Source organism: Oncorhynchus keta, chromosome 16 (genome assembly GCF_023373465.1).
Source record: "Oncorhynchus keta strain PuntledgeMale-10-30-2019 chromosome 16, Oket_V2, whole genome shotgun sequence".
NCBI classification, from domain to species: domain Eukaryota; kingdom Metazoa; phylum Chordata; class Actinopteri; order Salmoniformes; family Salmonidae; genus Oncorhynchus; species Oncorhynchus keta.
Window position 1 is genome coordinate 8,422,387 of NC_068436.1, and position 13,603 is coordinate 8,435,989.

Here is a 13,603-nt window from a genome sequence, read left to right on the forward strand (position 1 = left end):
CATGTTTACACAATACTCATATCAATCCCTCATTGTCCAATCAGAAGATGCTCCATAGCAGGGTGCTCATATCAGATTTCTTGATCCAACATCCTCTCACTCTGTATCTCTTACAGTCAGTAGACATGGAGGATGGGAAGCCTGACCTGCTGCTGGTCAAAGAGGAGACAATAGAAGATGGACCAGAGATCATTGATCTGCTGAGTGGAATAAAGATGGGGGAGCAAGGTAAGGGAGAAATACATATAGCCCATTGTCTTCCGAGAGGTGGCATCACTTCTACGCAACGCTCATCCCTCATCAGCGCAGCTGAAATCATCTCACTATCTGACGTAAGGCAATGCATGTAGCCTACATACAGTAATAGATCTTCAATGGGAATAGTGATACAACCGGCAATGGTTTTTTCTTCATTCATAAAATGAAATCAGTACAACTTATGTTTAAATACAAAGGCACACATAATAAATTAACTTGACCAGGTGATTCACTTAAAAAAAACGAATGTCTACTTTCTAACCTCTTCCTGCAGGTGGTTGGCTGGAGGATAACAGAGGAGACTGGGCAGCCATCTTGGATTCCCAGACCCAGAAGGGTGCAGCCAATGGCCAAGCGGAGGTCAGTGGATGGGACAGCGTCCTCAACTCTGGGCTGGGGAACAACACTGTTAACCACAACCAGAAACAGACAGTCAAAAACAAAACAACATCCAAACTTAGTTTCCATGACAACAGACTTGCTGAGACCAGGACAAGGTTTAGATTTGGTCTGCGGGGACGGGGAGGTGTCCGTATGCGGCAGGAGAGAACAGACACAGACTCTGCTAGCGATGCTCCGTCCTGCTCCTATAGTTGTGATTCAGAGAGACTGATGGCGTCTCAGATTAACCCCCTAACAGGTGCTGCCTTCAGCCTGCCTTCTATAGGATCTATCAACTGGAACATGGACCCTGGGAGAACACAGACACTCCCTGGCCTTCATCCTCACATTCCTGTAATGTTAAATCAGACCTCAGACAATGCCAGTGCCTCAACACTAAATGGATACACAAGCCTTTTGACAAATGACAGTAGTAGTAACGCTATCAGTAGATCCAGTGGCGAAGAGAAGCGCTTCCCATGTTTATTCTGTGGGAAAGCCTTCAGTTTCCCCAAACAGGTGGAGATCCACCAGAGGATGCACACGGGTGAGAAACCCTTCAGCTGCCACCTTTGCCAGGCCAGTTTTTCACACTCATCCAGTCTGAAGAGGCACCAGAGGATGCACACCGGGGAGAAACCATTTGGCTGCCACCTGTGCCGGGCCAGTTTTTCCCACTCATTCAACCTGAAGAGGCACCAAAGGGTACACACAGGGGAGAAACCGTACAGCTGCCCCCAGTGTGAGAAGAGGTTCTCCCACCAGCACCGGCTGAAGATGCACCTGAAGGTCCACACAGGAGAGAGTCCGTTTGCCTGTACGCAGTGCGGGAAGAGGTTCTCAGAGAGGAGCTGCCTCATGATACACCAGCAGAAAATGCACACGGCCCATGTATAGAGTATAGTGACATCACCATCTAACTGAGCAGCAGCACTTAGGGAGTGCTATTCATACAATTGTATTATTTTTGTTCAATTATTTTGTATTTTGTTTAAATGTAGTGCTGTGTTCTCCACATCTGGAGATATTAGTAGATGTTTTTCCTTTGAGAACATTGTTTGATTTTGAGATTTTGAGAGAGATTGATCAACCTGGCTCTAAAGGCTAGCTAGTCTACTAACTCATCTTGATCATCTGGCAAGAAGCAATAAGGGCAGGATTGAGGGACTAGTGCATCAGGACAACGAGAAGAACGATGAGGAGAAATAGAGGATAAATCCAACAGAAAAAAGGAATTGATTGGAGGATTTCTGGAGGATTTCTAAAGGAAAGACGGTACAAGGCATTGGAAAGTCAACAAACAAACAAAAACACACACAAAGGAGAGGTAGGATATCATAGATATCCCTAAAACACTTCAGTGAGCAGGCCTTTCTAATCGATCTGGCCCGGGTATCCTGGAAGGATTGCTCTTTAAAGTGCTTTCCTCACCATCTTAAATGAGCATGCCCCATTCAAAAAATGTAGAACTAAGAACAGATATAGCCCTTGGTTCACCCCATACTTGACTGCCCTTGACAAGCACAAAAGGCGTACTGCATTAGCATCGAATAGCCCCCGCGATATGCAACTTTTCAGGGAATAAGGTAAGCTAAGGCTAGCTTTTTCAAACAGAAATGTGCATCCTGTAGCACTAATTCCAAAAAGTTTTGGGACACTGTAAAGTCCATGGAGAATAAAAGCACCTCCTCCCAGCGGCCCACTGCACTGAGGCTAGCAAACACTGTCACCACCGATAAATCTACGATAATCGATCATTTCAATAAGCATTTCTCTACGGCTGGCCATGCTTTCCACCTGGCTACCCCTACCCCGGCCAACTACGCTGCACCCTCCGCAGAAACTTGCCCAAGTCCCCCCCGCTTCTCCTTCGCCCAAATCCAGACAGCTGATGTTCTGAAAGACCTGCAAAATCTGGATCCCTGCAAATCAGCTGGGCTAGACAATCTGGACCCTCTCTTTCTAAAATTATCCGCCAAAATTGTTGCAACCCCTATTACTAGCCTCTCTTTCATATCGTCTGAGATCCCTAAAGATTGGAAAGCTGCCGCGGTCATCACCCTCTTCAAAGGGTTGAGACACTCTAGGCCAAAACTGTTATAGACCTATATTCATACTGAAATGCCTTCTAAAGTCTTCGTAAGACAAGTTAACAAACAGATCACCTACCATTTCGAATCCCAACATACCTTCTCTGCAGCCTCCAACACTACTCAGCAAATTGGAGGTAGTCTATCACAGTGCCATCCGTTTTGTCATCATAGCCCCATATACTACCCACCACTGTGACCTGTATGCTCTTGTTGGCTGAACCTCGCTACATATTCGTTGCCGAAGCCCTGCCTTATATCAGCTCACTGATCACCATAGCAACACCCACCAGTAGCACGCGCTCCAGCAGGTAAATTTCACTGCTCATCCCCAAAGCCAACACCTCTTTGGCACCCTTTCTTTCAAGTTCTCTGCTGTCAATGACTGGAACAAATTGCAAAAATCATTGAAGCTGGAAACTTATATCTCCAACTCCCAACTGTAAGCATCAGCTGTCAGAGCAGCTTACTGATCACTGTACCTTTACACAGCCCATCTGTAAATAGCACACCCAACTACCTCATCCCCATATTGTTACTAATTAATTTAGCTATTTTGCACCCCATTATCCCTACTTGCACATCTATCGCTCCAGTATTAATGCTAAATTAATGCTAAAATCTCACTACATTTGCACACACTGTACATAGATTGTTTTGTGTTATTGACTGTACGTTTGTTTATCCCATGTGAAGCTCTGTGTTGTTGTTTTTGTCACAATGCTTTGCTTTACCTTAGCCAGGTCGCAGTTGTAAATGAGAACTTGTCTTCAACTGGCCTACCTGGTTAAATAAAGGTCAAATAATAAAAAATAAAATAAATAAATCGCAGGACAGGCTCATTGTAATGGCTGGAATAGCATTAATTGAACGGTATCAAACATATGGAAACCGCGTTTGTCTCCGTTCCTTTCATTCCATTCCAGCCATTACAATGAGCCTGTCCTCATATAGCTCCTCTCACCAGCCTCCACTGACATGCATCAATACTCAAATTCTAAAAATAGCAATGGCAACAGTAGCAGGAGTTTGGCATATTCCATTTGATCTACCAGCAGAAAAAAAACTCTGAACATTATAAACAACATCACAAACTAAATCTGCTTGAGGGAAAATCCAGAGACATTGTTGGCTGATTACACCCTAATTTGAGACTCTGTTCACAATGTTGACATCAGCTAACCGCTCGCCCATATGACGCCATACACGCTGTCTGCCATCTGCCTGGTACAGTTGAAACCAGGATTAATCCGTGAAGAGCACTCTTCTCTTGGGTGCCAGTGGTCAATCGCGGAGGTGAGCATTTGCCCACTGAAGTCGGTTACGAGGCCAAACTGCAGTCAGGTCAACAAGCATGCAGATGAGCTTCCCTGAGATGGTTTCTGACAATTCGTGCAGAAATTCTTCAGTTGTGCAAACTCATAGTTTAATCATCTGTCCAGGTGGCTGGTCTCAGACCAACCCGCAGGTGAAGAAGCCAGATGTGGAGGTCCTGGGCTCGTGTGGTTACACGTGGTCTGCGGTTGTGAGGCAAGTTGGACGTACTGCAAAATTCTTTACCATAAACCACCTCCGTCGTTTTTAGAGAAACAAACATTAAATTATCTGGAAACAGCTCTGGTGGACATTCCTGCAGTCAGCATGTCAATTGCACACTTCCTGTAAAACTTGAGACATTGGTGGCATTGTGTTGTGTGAGTGGTCTATTATCCCCAGCACAAGGTGCACCTGTGTAATGATCATGATGTTTAATCAGCTTCCTGATATGCCACACCTGTCAGGTGGATTGATTATCTTGGAAAAGAAGACATGCGCACTAACAGAGATGTAAACCAATTTTAGCACAACATTTGAGAGAAATAAGCTTTTTCTGCGTATGGAACATTTCTGGGGTCTTCTTTTCCAGCTCATGAGAAATGGGACCAACACTTAACATGTTATGTTTATATTTTTGTTCAGTATATTCTTTAAAGAACAAGTTAACTAGTGACTTTCAGCATGCGTTTAGGGAAGGGCACTCAACTTGTACTGCAGTGACTCAGATTACTGAGAATTGGCTAAAATAAATGGATAATAAGATGGTAGTTGGTGTTGTATTAGATTTCAGTGCAGCATTTGATGTTATTGATAATAATTTGTTATTGAAAAAAACAAACTTGTTATGGCTTTACATCACCTGCCATCACATGGTTGGAGAGTTACTTACAGTGCGGTGTCCCTCAAGGCAGTTCCCTTGGGCCGTTATTCTTCTCTATTTTTACAAATTATTTGCCACTTGTTTTACAATATCTTAAACCAAAAGCATTCTCTTAGACCTTAACCTCAACTGGAGTTGTGCATAAAGGATGCGACCATTGGACAAGTTGAAGAAGCTGAACTCCTAGGAGTAACATTGGATGGTCAAGTCGTAATGTCAAATGTGTTGTTAAGATGGGTAGAGGTATATCTGTTATAAAAACATGTTCTGCGTTTGACACAAAGATCAACTGTACCATTTGTTCAGGCTTTGATCTTGTCCCATCTTGATTACTGTCTGTTACGCGGAGTGGAACAGGGGAACCCAAGAGCAGACTCAGACGAGAAGACTGGGATAAAGTAACCAAGGTATTTATTGAAACAAGGGAGAGCTGGAGTGCAGGTCAGGGGAAGCTCGGGCGTGTTGCTGGAAACCAGGTGCGGAGGCTGAGGCTGGAGCGAGTGGGGTTGGGAAAGGGTAAGCAGGTCCGGAGGGAAATCCAAGGAAGTAGTAGAGTGGGGAATCCAGGAAGACGAGACGTGGGACTGGAGACTGGGACCAGAGTCAGAGCGGGCAGAACTGTAGCAGAGGAAAACAGCGTTAGGCAAGGAAAACGGGCACAACAGGATCTGAATAGTAACAAACGGCTAGAAACGTAAACTGACTGAGCAGAGATTATGATCTGGCAGCGTGGAAGTGGCAGAGCTGAGTATTAGTAGAGGTCTTGGTTATGGAACAGGTTGCAGCTGGTGGGGATCTGCTCTGACTCCAGCACACCTGTCTCCGCCCACACAATCACACTCACACACACACAAACATACAGAGAGAGAGAGAGAGGGAAAGAGCACTTGGGGAGGCGGTAGGTCAAGGCACCACATGATGAGCAGTAGAGGGCGTTGCAGGAGCAGATGTGACACTGTCAGGTAAGATGGTCAGGTGCAGTAAAGAATGACCTTCAAAACTGCAGCTGGCTCAAAACAAAGCATGACGCCTTGCCCTTAACTGCGCACAAAGAACTAACATCAACAACATACATGAGTCTTTCATGGTTGAGGGTTGAGAGGAAATTGACTACTTCTCTTCTAGACATACATATCCCACCAGACACGCCACTATGGGTTTCTTCATGGTACCTAAACCAAAAAGAGATTTCATGCGTTGCTCAGTTATGTGTAGAGCCATGTCATCGTGGAATGCTTTAAAAAACAGATTAAAATACATCTTGTATCACAGAGCTCCTCCTCTTTCTAAAAATCCAATTTAACTGTACTGTATATAAGAATATGTATATTTGAATAGTGTGTTAATAGTATTTTTGTTGTCTCTTGGTGGCTTTCCGATATATAGAGTGCCTTCAGAAAGTATTCAGACCCCTTGACCTTTTCCACATTGTTACGTTACAGCCTTATACTAAAATTGATTTTTTTTTTATTGAATCCCCAGCAACCTACACACAATACCCCATAATGACAAAGTGAGGTTTTTAGAAATAAATACCTTATTTACATAAGTATTCAGACCCTTTGCTATGAGACTCGAAATTGAGCTCAGGTGCATCCTGTTTCCATTGATCATCCTTGAGATGTTTCTACAACTTGATTGGAGTCCACCTGTGGTAAATTCACCTGATTGATTTGAAAGGGCACACACCTGTCTATATAAGGTCCTATGGTTGACAGTGCGTGGCAGAGCAAAAACCATGCTATGAGGTTGAAGGAATTGTTCGTAGACCTCCGAAACAGGATTGTGTTGAGGCACAGATCTGGAGAAGGGTACCGAAACATTTCTGCAGCATTGAAGGTCCACAAGAACACCGTGATCTCCATCATTCTTAAATGGAAGAAGTTTGTAACCACCATGACTCTTCCTAGAGCTGGCCACTCGGCCAAACTGAGCAATTGTGGAAAGATGGTTCCCCGTGTAACCAACACTTTTGGGGCGGCAGGTAGCCTAGTGGTTATAGCGTTGGGACAGTAACCGAAAGGTTGCTGGATCGAATCCCCGAGCTGACAATGTAAAAATCTGTCGTTCTGCCCCTGACGGTAGGCCGTCATTGTAAATAAATATTTGTTCTTAACTGACTTGCCTAGTTAAATAAAGGTTTTTAAAAAATGAATTTGGGGAGAAGGGCCTTGGTCAGGGAGGTGACCAAGAACTCTGACAAAGCTGTAGAGTTCCTCTGTGGAGATGGGAGAACATTCCAGAAGGACAACCATCTCTGCAGCACTCCACCAATCAGGCCTTCATGGTAGAGTGGCCAGACAGAAGCCACTCCTCAGTAAAAAGCACATGACAGCCCGCTTGGAGCTTGCCAAAAGGCACTTAAAGACTCTCAGACCATGAGAAACAAAATTCTCTGGTCTGATGAAACCAAGATTGGCCTGAATGCCAAGCTGGAGGTAACCTGGCGCCATCCCTACTGTGAAGCGTGGTGGCAACATCATGCTGTGGTGATGTTTTTCAGCGGCAGGGACTGGGAGACAAGTCAGAATCGAGGTAAAGATGTATGGCGCAAAGAGATCCTTGATGAAAATCTGCTCCAGAGCGATCGGGACATCAGACTGGGGTGAAGATTTACCTTCCAACAGGACAACAACCCTCCTTCCATGGCCTCCAACTGCTCTTAAATGCAAGTAAAACTAAATGCATGCTCTTCCACCCCACCGTTCGCTGCCCACCCGTCCATCATCACTACTCTGGACGTGTCAGAGTCGTGTGTATAGGTGGCAGGGAAGTCAGGCGCAGGAGAATGAAACTGAGTGTTATGGAGTTATTTAATAACAATAAACTAAACATACTCCAAACACTAAATGTAACAATAAACAAAGTGGTACGAGGACCCGTCGCGCACCAATACAACACTGAATAACAAACCACCTCTGTATAAGACATGAGGGGAAACAGAGGGTTAAATACACAACAGGTAATGAATGGGATTGAGACCAGGTGTGTAGGAAGACAAAACCAATGGAGAATGAAAAATGGATCAATGACGGCTGGAAGACCGGTGACGTCAAAGGCAGAGCACTGCCCGAACAAGGAGAGGCTTCGAGTTCGGCAGAAGTCGTGACAGGACGGTTCTGACTTAGAATATGTGGACAACTACAAATACCTAGGTGTTTGGTTAGACTGCAAACTCTCCTTCCAGATTCACATTAAACATCTCCAATCCAAAATTAAATCTAGAATCGGCTTCCTATTTCGCAACAAAGCATCCTTCAGTCATGCTTCCAAACATACCCTCGTAAAACTGACCATCCTACCGATCCTCAACTTCGGCGATGTCATTTACAAAATAGCCTCCAACACTCTACTCAACAAATTGGATGCAGTCTATCACAGTGCCATCCGTTTTGTCACCAAAGCCCCATATACTACCCACCACTGGGTATGCTGTATGCTCTCGTTGGCTGGCCCTCGCTTCATACTTGTCGCCAAACCCACTGGCTCCAGGTCATCTACAAGTCTCTGCTAGGTAAAGCCCCGTCTTATCTCAGCTCACTGGTCACCATAGCAGCACCCACCCGTAGCACGTGCTCCAGCAGGTATATCTCACTGGTCACCCCCAAAGCCAATTCTTCCTTTGGCCACCTCTCCTTCCAGTTCTCTGCTGCCAATGACTCATGTCTCCCTCACTAGCTTTAAGCACCAGCTGTCAAAGCAGCTCACAGATCACTGCATCTGAAAATTGCCCATCCAATACTACCTCATCCCCATACTGTATTTATTTATTTATCTTGCTCCTTTGCACCCCAGTATCTCTACTTGCACATGCATATTCTGCACACCCTACCATTCCAGTGTTTAATTGCCATATTGTAATTACTTTGCCACAATGGCCTATTTATTGCTGTATATAGATTTTTCTACTGTGTTATTGATTGTATGTTTGTTTATTCCATGTGTAACTCTGTGCTGTTGTATGTGTCGAATTGCTTTGCTTTATCTTTGTCAGGTCGCAGTTGCAAATGAGAACTTTTTCTCAACGAGCCTACCGGGTTAAATAAAAGTGAGAAAAAAATATATATAATTTAAACCCAAAGCACACAGTCAAGACAACGTAGGACTGGCTTCGGGACAAGTCTCTGAATGTCCTTGAGTGGTCCAGCCAGAGCCCGGACTTGAACCTGATCGAACATCTCTGGAGAAACTTGAAAATAGCTTTGCAGCAACGCTCCCCATCCAACCTGACAGAGCTTGAGAGGATCTGCAGAGAAGAATGGGAGAAACTCCCCAAATACAGGTGTGCCAAGCTTGTAGCATCATACCCATGATAACTCAATGCTGTAATCGCTGCCAAAGGTGCTTCAACAAAGTTCTCAGTAAAGTGTCTGAATACTTACAGTGCCTTGCGAAAGTATTCGGCCCCCTTGAACTTTGCAACCTTTTGCCACATTTCAGGCTTCAAACATAAAGATATAAAACTGTATATTTTTGTGAAGAATCAACAACAAGTGGGACACAATCATGAAGTGGAACGACATTTATTGGATATTTCAAACTTTTTTAACAAATCAAAAACTGAAAAATTGGGCGTGCAAAATTATTCAGCCCCTTTACTTTCAGTGCAGCAAACTCTCTCCAGAAGTTCAGTGAGGATCTCAGAATGATCCAATGTTGACCTAAATGACTAATGATGATAAATACAATCCACCTGTGTGTAATCAAGTTTCTGTATAAATGCACCTGCACTGTGATAGTCTCAGAGGTCCGTTAAAAGCGCAGAGAGCATCATGAAGAACAAGGAACACACCAGGCAGGTCTGAGATACTGTTGTGAAGAAGTTTAAAGCCGGATTTGGATCCAAAAAGATTTCCCAAGCTTTAAACATCCCAAGGAGCACTGTGCAAGCGATTTAATATTGAAATGGAAGGAGTATCAGACCACTGCAAATCTACCAAGACCTGGCCGTCCCTCTAAACTTTCAGCTCATACAAGGAGAAGACTGATCAGAGATGCAGCCAAGAGGCCCATGATCACTCTGGATGAACTGCAGAGATCTACAGCTGAGGTGGGAGACTCTGTCCATAGGACAACAATCAGTCGTATATTGCACAAATCTGGCCTTTATGGAAGAGTGGCAAGAAGAAAGCCATTTCTTAAAGATATCCATAAAAAAGTGTTGTTTAAAGTTTGCCACATGCCACCTGGGAGACACACCAAACATGTGGAAGAAGGTGCTCTGGTCAGATGAAAAAAAAATTGAACTTTTTGGCAACAATGCAAAACGTTATGTTTGGCGTAGAAGCAACACAGCTCATCACCCTGAACACACCATCCCCACTGTCAAACATGGTGGTGGCAGCATCATGGTTTGGGCCTGCTTTTCTTCAGCAGGGACAGGGAAGATGATTAAAATTGATGGGAAGATGGATGGAGCCAAATACAGGACCATTCTGGAAGAAAACCTGATGGAGTCTGCAAAAAGACCTGAGACTGGGACGGAGATTTGTCTTCCAACAAGACAATGATCCAAAACATAAAGCAAAATCTACAATGGAATGGTTCAAAAATAAACATATCCAGGTGTTAGAATGGCCAAGTCAAAGTCCAGACCTGAATCCAATCGAGAATCTGTGGAAAGAACTGAAAACTGCTGTTCACAAATGCTCTCCATCCAACCTCACTGAACTCGAGCTGTTTTGCAAGGAGGAATGGGAAAAAATGTCAGTCTCTCGATGTGCAAAACTGATAGACATACCCCAAACGACTTACAGCTGTAATCGCAGCAAAAGGTGGCGCTACAAAGTATTAACTTAAGGGGGCTGAATAATTTTGCATGCCAAATTTTTCAGTTTTTGATTTGTTAAAAAAGTTTGAAATATCCAATAAATGTTGTTCCACTTCATGATTGTGTCCCACTTATTGTTGATTCTTCACAAAAAAATACAGTTTTATATCTTTATGTTTGAAGCCTGAAATGTGGCAAAAGGTTGCAAAGCTCAAGGGGGCCGAATACTTTCGCAAGGCACTGTATATAAATATGATTGAATTGATTTTTTTATTTTTAAAATAAATTAACAAAAATGTCAACACTATTTTTGCTTTGTCATTATGGGTAATTGTGTGTAGATTGATGAGAGAAAAAACAACATTTTAATCCATTTCAGAATAAGGCTGTAACGTAACAATGTGGAAAAAGGCAAGGGGAATACTTCCTGAAGACACTAACTCTTTATTTAGAATTGAATTAATATCTTATGATGTTCTTGTCTATTACTGTTCTGTACATTGTCATGTATTTTTTACGTTTTATGTGGATCCCAGGGAGAGTAGCTGATGCATGTGTAGTAGCTAGTGGGGATCCTAATAAACTAAACATGTAATGTATTACCAGTTAGTTTGTTTGTAGTTAGTGCTGTTGGTTTGGATGTATAACGAACTGGATGAGGTGAACAGGAAATAATGAGTATGATGAGACAGAGTAGATGATATGGTGATGGTTGGTGTGATGGTGTCTGTAAAAATGCTTCACTGATGAAGAGTGACAACTATGTCCCTTTGAGGTTTATACTGGAGTTTTATAGCGGGATAATGTTAGTGCCATAACCCTTAAATCTTGTACCCGTATATGGGTTGAAAATGGCAGATGTAGGGGCCTCCTGAGTGGTGCAGCTGTCTAAGGCACTGCATCGCAGTGCTTGAGGCATCACTACAGACCCGGATTTCGATCCCAGGCTGTGTCACAACCGGCTTTGACTGGGAATCCCTTAGGGTGGCGCACAATTGTCCCAGCGAAAAGAGTCATTCTGTTCAGAACAACCCAGGGTATGATGCCATGTCATCTAGTAAATGTACATCAAACATAGTGATCATAAATGTTGACTGTGTTTATGACATTATTTTGATATGGAAATGTGAATTGCACATTTGGACTCACAGGTTTTTGACTTGATAGTATGACACCTATGCAAATGGCGGACGGAAGACAGGGTGGTGCGGCAGGTGCCGCTTCTCATTCGAATGCTGTAATTTAATCTAAACCATCAGGTGTACGCCGATCCCAGTTAAGTAACTCATGCAAAGAGTTAAAGCGCAATAATGCGTTTTATCTCCAGTACTCTGTCATGACTGTCAGTTATGTAGCTGCTCTACTGATAATCTCAGTGCGTCCTTGCTGGGATGACACAATCAGTCTACTACCGGAGAATATCAACACCAAACACATTGGTTCACTGTTCCACGGGAGCGGACAGTACACAGCATACCATAATGTTATGAATAATGGCCAAGTCTACCTCGATCCTTATTCTACTGAACCGCTTAGGCGTAACAAACACAAGTCCAACATTTATCGGAAACTGTTAAACTACCTGTTCACTACCCTCCTGCTCTCCGGGGATGTACAACTCAATCCTGGGCCCAATATCACCGAGCCAGTGATATACGCACCGGAGTGGAGAGCGGTGGAAGGCCTCGTCCACTGGTCTTCGCCTCTGTGGAGGTGGGTGAGTGCTATGGTCCTATGGTTTCTCTCGACTCACCCGGGGCCAGGATAGATTTTGACTCTTCAAACATACCAGAGTCGGTATATTCTGCTTCTGGTACGCAAGCTATTTTAATTAGTTCCCCGCATCCAGTGCAGGCGGGAGGGATTGTTAATTGCGCTACCGAACTGACCCTAATCAAAACGGCCTAAACCCAGCCATCAGAAAACACCGAAATTTTAACTTTTTTCAATGTGTCAATCACTCTCGAGTCATCTGGGACCCACGAGCTAAGCCCAAGGGACTACTAGGGGGGCACTTGAACATTCGTAGTGTCATTCCAAAAAGTGATCAAATTCAACATCTACTCACAGACTCCAACCTTGACTTTCTCTGCCTCTCAGAGACATGGCTCCATAAACACTCTCCATATGCTGCTTTGATTGTGCCTGGCTACAATGTTTTCAGGAGAGACAGGATTGAAGGAAGAGGAGGGAGGGGGTGTGATGATTTACATTAAAGAACATATCCGATGTAAACAAATTGAGTGGTCATGTGATAATGAACTAGAATGTATCGGCCTGAACGTTACACTGTCTCCCCAAATGTCTTTTACCCTCATTGGAATGTATAGGCCACCTTCCACCAAAAGTGTGTTTTTTGATCAGTTTAATACCATGCTTAGGGAATGTGATTTTGGGAAAGAGGTCATCTTAATGGGAGATTTTAACATTAATTATGAAGACAAGTGTTGTAGGAAAACCCTCAAACGGATCACTAATACCTTTGACCTTACACAGCTAGTTAAAGGGCCAACCAGGGTGACTTGTTGCTCTAAAACACAGATTTGATTTGGTGTTCAGTAATAAACCAGAGAGAGTGACTAAATCATTCAATATGGTTACTGGGCTGTCTGATCATAATCTGACACTTATAGCCAGAAAGCTGTCTAAGAGCAGGTTTAACCTCTCTACTGTTAGAAAGCCGGATCAACTCAGAATACCTAAGAGTGAATTAAACTATTTTGAAAAAGCAATTAAGGGAATAAACTGGAATGATCTCTTGTCCTATACAGACGTGGAAGCTGATAGTCTGGTTTTTCTATCCACAATCCAGACTACAATAAATGGCTTCCTAAAGAAAATCAAATCCAAACCTGGCCAAAAGAGCACTCTTCCTTGGCTAAATGGAGAAATCTGAAATTGAAAAGA

At 43.5% G+C, this 13,603-nt stretch overlaps 2 protein-coding genes and 1 long non-coding RNA gene across 5 annotated transcripts in view; 2 read left to right on the forward strand and 1 right to left on the reverse strand.

Annotated features, from left to right (window-relative positions):
* Window positions 1–1,568, forward strand: part of LOC118395475 (zinc finger and BTB domain-containing protein 41-like) — a 55,498-nt gene extending 53,930 nt beyond the window's left edge. Inside the window, exons 7-8 of one of the 2 annotated variants that reach the window (XM_052465093.1) lie at window positions 117–228; window positions 533–1,568. In XM_052465093.1, the coding sequence (XP_052321053.1) occupies window positions 117–228; window positions 533–1,536 (1,116 nt within the window). In that variant the 3' untranslated portion in view covers window positions 1,537–1,568. The remainder of the gene's footprint in view (window positions 1–116; window positions 229–532) is intronic. The other variant, XM_052465092.1, reaches the window with a different exon arrangement.
* Window positions 1–13,603, forward strand: part of LOC118395477 (zinc finger protein 311-like) — a 103,198-nt gene that overhangs the window by 54,590 nt on the left and 35,005 nt on the right. The window lies entirely within an intron of this gene.
* Window positions 5,321–12,493, reverse strand: LOC118395486 (uncharacterized). 2 transcript variants are annotated; one of them, XR_008066168.1, is made up of 3 exons: window positions 12,358–12,493; window positions 5,631–6,098; window positions 5,321–5,544 (listed from the first exon to the last, which is right to left on the reverse strand). It is a non-coding gene; the product is annotated as an uncharacterized LOC118395486 (long non-coding RNA). The 2 variants fall into 2 exon arrangements; XR_004827974.2 differs by having other exon boundaries at window positions 12,279–12,493.